We start from the raw sequence: 6,569 nt of genomic DNA on the forward strand, positions 1-6,569 counted from the left end.
GTGCAGGACCTTTGCTCAGGTGTGAGCCCTTTTCAGACACTGATACAACATGTATAGAATTGCAGTAGGGGATACAACATGATCGGGTAAACTAAAAATGTCTTAAAACTCATGCATTATTTCAATATTTCCTTATACAGGGTGATATAGTAGTATAAGCTATAAGCTATATCTAAAGCTATTAGATGTGTTCTCAACCTAGGTTCTAGAGCACACATAGGTGCTAGAGAGTTCAAGGCTGTAAATTGGGTTCCTGTAGAGTTTAGGGTAATGCAACTGAAGGTCAATAGGGTTTTTAAAATATTACATAATCTCGGCCCACAATATATGACAGAAGGTTTCATGTTAACGTCAGAAGTCCATAGTTTCAATACAAGGGAAGGTGAGATGTCTATCTTTAAACCGAGGGTGGGAAGCAGTGGGAAAAACTCTTTTACTTATACTGCAATTGAAGCTTGGAACTCTCTACCACAGCAAGTTAGGACAAATTCTGTTTATTCTAGTTTTAAGTATAGTGTTAAGAAATTCCTGATGGAAAAGGTGGAATCATTAGAGGCAGAGGAGTATGTTTTTCATTAAAAGAATTCGGGTGAAATTATAGGCATAAGAAAAGTTTGTATCATCTTGTGAAAATGTACCATTGTATGACCGATTAAAACTACAAATCTGTATATTTCAATAGTTTGTTCTGATAGTAGTACAATTGTTAGATTCAATTAAGGCATAGCAAAACAAGGACCACAATGTAAATAAGTGTGCTAGTCATGCTTTTTGTGTATATATCCTTGGTAATTATCCAATTTATGAATTCAAATTTTTATTGTAAAAGTATGCAATGTATTGTATATGATGGATAATTGCCTAAATAAATAAAAAAAAATAAAAAAAAATAATAAAAATAAGACAGTATATATAGAGTAACATAACGTTTTATATAGTTGCAGGCTGTCAAGTGATCCTGAATGGAAATTCGGGAAATGTAACTTGGCCTAGTGATGAGATGTCTGTGATCACATGTGATTGGCAGGTGGTTACTAGTGGTGCTTCTTCTGGCATCTCACTAAGATTCTTGTCACTGCATTTCCCACAGTCAAATGCATCAGGTACTCATCTGTATTTTGCATGACAGAGTTAGAGCATTTCAATTATCAAGTCTGAATATGCCAAATTTAAGCAAATGGATGCAGAATGAAGAGGACTATATCACGAATCAGAATTATCTGTGCTAAACGTGTCAAATATCAGCCTCAAGTATAGCTGGGTGCACACCAATGCCAGTGACAAAGTTAATGTAATAGTTGCATTATTTTTAGATAGCTGTCAGTCCGGCTTCATCATGTATGGAGAAACAACGTCACAGGGAGTCAAATCCGTGAAGGGAGAAGTGTGCGGTTCAGTAAAGCCAAGCACGTTCTTCTCTAAGGAAACATCTGTTTGGATTAAAGTTGTTGCCTTGAATCCTGAAAGCCATTTTGCAATACACTATACCATCATGCCAAATAAAGGTGATTTAGTTGAATCATATGCAGTAGGATGTAAGTCGCTTGTAACCTGTAAAAATTGGCTGTTTAAGACTTATATAGAGATTGAAGTACTCAGTTGTGTTTATTGGCTTTTCAGGTGTCAACCATATCCTTATTGTTGGGTCTTTGGTAGGTGCTACTGCTGCTGTCAGTATCTTTGCTGGTGTGACTTACTTCCTATGGTAAACCGTTTTGGTTATTGTATTAATTTATTAGTTTAATTCATTCTCACTAAATATCGCATCTTGCAGTTACTTTCTCACTTCATATAAGTATGTAAAGATATAACTGAGAACAGCATAGACAAAATGTTATTGTGAACATTGACGGTAAGGTTTAAAGCTGTTTTGAACGCAAGAATTGTTAATGTCTGTATTAGGTAATAACATCGTTCTAGGTGTTTGGTGAGGAGAAGAAAGCAAGCCAAAGTAGGAATCGCTCAAACTGAGCAGGCAATCTGGTTTGCAAATTCTGTTCGTCAGAGAAACGACTACCAGGTATTGCTTCAAGTGTAATATGTGTATGCTTGTAGGGTGTGGAATGTATTCGTTCAGACGTGCATATGTAAAAGCCTGATGGTATATTAAGTAACACTATTTTTGCCCTCTAAACTCCAAATCCCGGGCCTGTACTAAGAGCATGTCTCTAATATAGGGACGAGCAACGTTTGCAATGGAATGTTCAGGCTCTTCAGGATGTTCAGGAAGTGCGTCAGGTCACTTGTATGAAACAATCCCTGAATGTGAGACTCCAGTCAAGGTACAACTCGCACAAGGTACGATATCGTTAAAGCTATTGTTGCACTGAATTTCCAACATTGCTGGTAATATCGTTTCAGCACAAAGTGTATAAATGTAATATATTAAGCAGTTTTTTTTATTTTGTTGAATTACACGTCAGGCTATGCAGACAAACAGTTATGCACACTAAAAAGGTTGATTGTTTGTAGTTGCCATGTCCAGTCAACCTTCTCTACCTCTGCAACATGACATTCCCAATAGTGACTCCATAGCAGGACCTCAACATATACAAGGTGCAGTCTCATAAAAGACACTGCTATAATAACTTACAAACATTGCTATCAGTTCAACACCAGATGCATGAAATCATTCTAGTATCCAATAGGAAGTTCAACCGTTATTATTGGAATTTGTGGACAAATACGTAGTTATAAACACATATACTGGTTTGGTTTCTTTAGTTGCCTCGTCCAGCCAGCCGTCTGATGAACACGGCCTACACACGATTGCCAACAACAACTAAGTCTTCTACTATCAATATAGGCTGTTTAACCTTCATAAGTATATGTCGGTTTGTGCAGATAAATAGATAAGGTATTTAAAGGTTTGCTTGTTTGTAGTTGCCTCGTCCTCTCGGCGTTCTCAGCCACCACACGGTGCTACTCCAAACTGCAAAAACACTGGAAGTCCTCACCTACAAGGCGGCTTCGTAGACGAGAACAACAATCAAGCACAGGTAATTCTCGATTCAACTGATAGTTACATTCAGAAAAATGGTTGCTTAAATAAAAAAAATGCGTACATCAAACAATGTAAATGGTAGAGGGTTAGAGGAGTTATGTTCTTTATAATAATTTATAATAATACAGCATCCTATATTATACTAATAGAAAAAACAATATTCACGTAGGGGGAAATATGAAACGTGTTGAATATCAGCACAAAATACTGCGTAGTTTTGCAACTTTATATAATCCACGTACTGAGTACACAAAGATGGAAACATGCGTTCGCACTTTACGCTTACGCAAGCTTCCTACACAGTGAATGTTTAATGCTGTTGTGCATGCTGCTATGCACACTCCTGTTCACACGCGGCTACTATACCTGTAGTAATTACGTGAACGTCTACTTGCTACATTCACGATAGATATCCGATATGCAGGTTCTAACCAGCTTCAACCAAATTTATGAAAGTTCTTTCGTAAATGTCATGACATTACAGGAGACACCAGACAGTAGTCGGGTTTTTCGACCTCAACTGGCCAGCTATCTTTCGTTGAAGAAGTGGGCGTCGTTGGTAAACATGTCGACTGGCTCATCCATAACCTCTATAACGGATTCCATTCAAAGCTGGGTCTCACTGCATGGAAACGATGGCTTTCCAGGGAACCAAGAGCTGAGTTCATTAAATCCAATCTTTACTGACAGCTCCATTACATCATCGGAGAAGGTGATTTTGCGAAAATGTTTGTTTGTTAATTCATGTTAAAATTAAAAATGGGGGAAAATTCATTTATTTAATACTAAAGTGAAATCTTATTAAAGAGCAGGGGAATTTTATCAAACAATTTAAGTAGTCGTTTGCTTTTAGCCTACTGAATAATAATAATAATAATGGCGAGAGTAGGGCATATCGAATGCACGCTTGCCAGTTCAAAGTACATTCGTGAAACAGTAGAATATATTGTGTATTTGTGCATTTCTGTATCCCCCAGGTGAAATCACTCCTATCCTGGCTTGATTTCCAAAAGTGCAGGAGGGCAAAGTCAACAGACGCCTCGCGTACCAGCAGCTTGGACTGTCTCACCGTGCCAAAATTAAACGTCCGCAGAACAAGCAGGACTAGCACGAAAGATGCAGCTGCAACGAAAGAAGGAACACCTACCAAGAAAGATGGAGAGCAGTCGACGGCAGCGGCCATGCAAGCCTGCGTCACTCCTGACCCATCATGGATGCCACCTTCAGTCAGCCCACTTGCACTCTTCTCCTTCCCCGACATGAACACAGCGCGAGCACCGTCCGAGTCGGACAGCGTCTTTCTCCTCGTCCCTCCTCTGTGCTCCTCTCTATCTGACCTTGCCCTCTTCCCGCGCGCAATCACCTCCGTTTCGCAAAGGAAGCCACAGCCGAAAAACCATTCAGGAGTGCAGCATTTCGCCGCCGTCAGGAGAGCGCGACACAGGAATCATTTCGGCGCCCCAAGAGAGAACGGCTTTGCGTCGGTCGGGCGGAAACGGTGCCGCAGCTCTGGCGAGAGCCGCGGCAAGGCGCGCAAACTTGTTATGAGCGCCGACGGCAGCAGGAGGCGGCCGCAGCGACACGGCGCGCACTCGAGTCTGCTCCGCCGGGGCGTGCACAACGCGTGGAGGCAGCGCGTGCACTCGGCGTGTGGCGGCCGGCCGTGCGTGTACGTTCTCAGCCCCACGCTCAACGCGAGCAAGCGTGTCTTCATGCCGTGTACCGCGCCGCCTCTCAAGGGTCGCCCGGCACGCCTCGCGTTCACCGACAACCGCGAGCTGACGCCGCCACACAGGTTTTCCTTTGCGGAGGCTAGCATTGCCAGTGGCATCCTGCCATCCGGTGACAAAAGGCACGAGACAACGTACAATGTCAATAGCTATCCTTTTTACCGTGCCGGTAGCGTGAGCGCAAAATTCGCATCGAGTACACCGCTCTCTATGGCGCATTAACATACTGAGACAACGTAACAGTAGCACTTCTCCCCCCAGATTATACTGAGGTGTATGAGCATATCATAGGTTGATGAAGTGGCGATTTGTAATTAATTTGCCTCTTTATCTGCAAGCACATTAATAGCCATGGTTGATGACTTCATCTTATAACGTTCATTTGATGTTAAAGTAAATAGCGTAGAGTGATTAACTTTAATTTACCTAAAAATGGAAGTGGAACCATGTAATTTATTTTTTGTGTTTGCTTATAACTGTTGCACCCTATTAACACCTGTTATGCTTTAAAATAACATTAAATTATCAAATATAAATGACACAGCTACATAACTTGTTCTAATTTTCATCCGCACATTTATTCACAAATAAAACTGAAAATATGCATTATTAGGTTTATTGGTGCATACCACCCAAAAAATATATCATAGAAAGTTGTAAGTATTTTGCAATACCAATACATTGAATACATTCTGTACATCATGGACGAATAAACTGGACTCTCAAAAAAGTTTATGACAGCTGTGTTTGCCATAACACTGATTAATGTTCACTAAAACCTTGGTTACAAACAATCATGTAGGAGTGCTGCCACACAATGCTGGTGAGATTCATAAATTCTGTATAATACCATTAACATCATCACCACTGACTCAAATCACAAAGATGCCAACTAACTGATTTGACAAGGGTATTCACACACGGGCTGGAACGGGATGGAGTTGTTTCTCTATACCTGAAGTATATCTACAGTTCCATCCAAAGTCCCAGTTTTTGATTGATGGGTGAACCATTTGTTATTTTGTGCATCTCCAAATGCACTCTAGCAATATAATGCTCTTAAAATTCGAAAACCTGCTCCCATCTCAGCTATCTATCGACAGCAAAATCAAAACACGTGTAATCACAGTGATCTTGATGCAACGAAAGTAACTATCTGCAACCACATATTTCAACACCGATATTCCAACTTGTGCTTCACTGGCTGTCAGCTAGTAACTGCAAGCATTATTTGCAAACATCATGCGACACTTCATTCTACTGCTACTTTGTGCATTCCTCTTAGCATTCTGGAGAATCTACCCATCGTGCACTGCTTTAAGACAGGTCGCACTGCGTGGTTGCAAGCAATGGTGTCTGCACGTGACACTGTCCACATGTGATGGTGTCTGCATGTTACGGTGTCTACGCATGTCAGCATCTGCTCGTCTCACCTGCTGGAGTCGAACGGCTGTCTCAGCTGGATCCTAAAGCACAGACACTCAACAGTATCGCACTCTGGCAGGGAACAGGCGCACTCGCAGCTTCCGCTCTGGAAAACACACAACAACGATGCATGTTAAAAGAGAAGCCATAGTTTACAGACCCCCCTCGCTAATTTACACCATTATTTGTATTCAATTCAGATTTGTGTGTGGATGAAACCCATGTTATATTAATATGGAGCACAGGATGTCTGTTGATATGTGAAGAACTTGTTTGGTGGAAACACGCGATAAATAATGAAGTTTGAAATGATCTACGTCATTATTATTGTCCATTATCAGAGAGAGAGAGAGAGAGAGAGAGAGAGAGAGAGAGAGAGAGAGAGAGAGAGAGAGAGAGAGAGAGAGAGA

General features: G+C 41.0%; 1 protein-coding gene across 2 annotated transcripts; it reads left to right on the forward strand.

The window, feature by feature from the left end:
• Positions 1-943: 943 nt before the first annotated feature.
• Positions 944-5,273, forward strand: LOC106817629. Of its 2 annotated transcripts, XM_014822310.1 has the most exons (9): positions 944-1,103; positions 1,314-1,505; positions 1,621-1,705; positions 1,921-2,020; positions 2,178-2,298; positions 2,473-2,556; positions 2,884-2,999; positions 3,489-3,716; positions 3,982-5,273. In XM_014822310.1, the coding sequence occupies exons 1-9, from the start codon at positions 1,001-1,003 to the stop codon at positions 4,954-4,956; spliced, it is 2,004 nt and encodes a 667-aa protein (XP_014677796.1). In that variant the 5' UTR covers positions 944-1,000; the 3' UTR covers positions 4,957-5,273. The 2 variants fall into 2 exon arrangements, with proteins under 2 accessions (XP_014677796.1, XP_014677797.1); XM_014822311.1 differs by lacking the exon at positions 2,473-2,556.
• The last annotated feature ends 1,296 nt before the right edge of the window (positions 5,274-6,569 follow it).

This window comes from Priapulus caudatus, unplaced genomic scaffold (genome assembly GCF_000485595.1).
Source record: "Priapulus caudatus unplaced genomic scaffold, Priapulus_caudatus-5.0.1 Scaffold1802, whole genome shotgun sequence".
NCBI lineage: Eukaryota > Metazoa > Priapulida > Priapulimorpha > Priapulimorphida > Priapulidae > Priapulus > Priapulus caudatus.

Coding starts and splice junctions, on each gene's coding strand:
- LOC106817629 (XM_014822310.1), top strand. CDS start 1,001: ATGTCTGTGATCACATGTGATTGGCAGGTGGTTACTAGTGGTGCTTCT. Junction 1,104..1,313: donor CCCACAGTCAAATGCATCAG/GTACTCATCTGT, acceptor CATTATTTTTAG/ATAGCTGTCAGTCCGGCTTC. Junction 1,506..1,620: donor TACCATCATGCCAAATAAAG/GTGATTTAGTTG, acceptor TTGGCTTTTCAG/GTGTCAACCATATCCTTATT.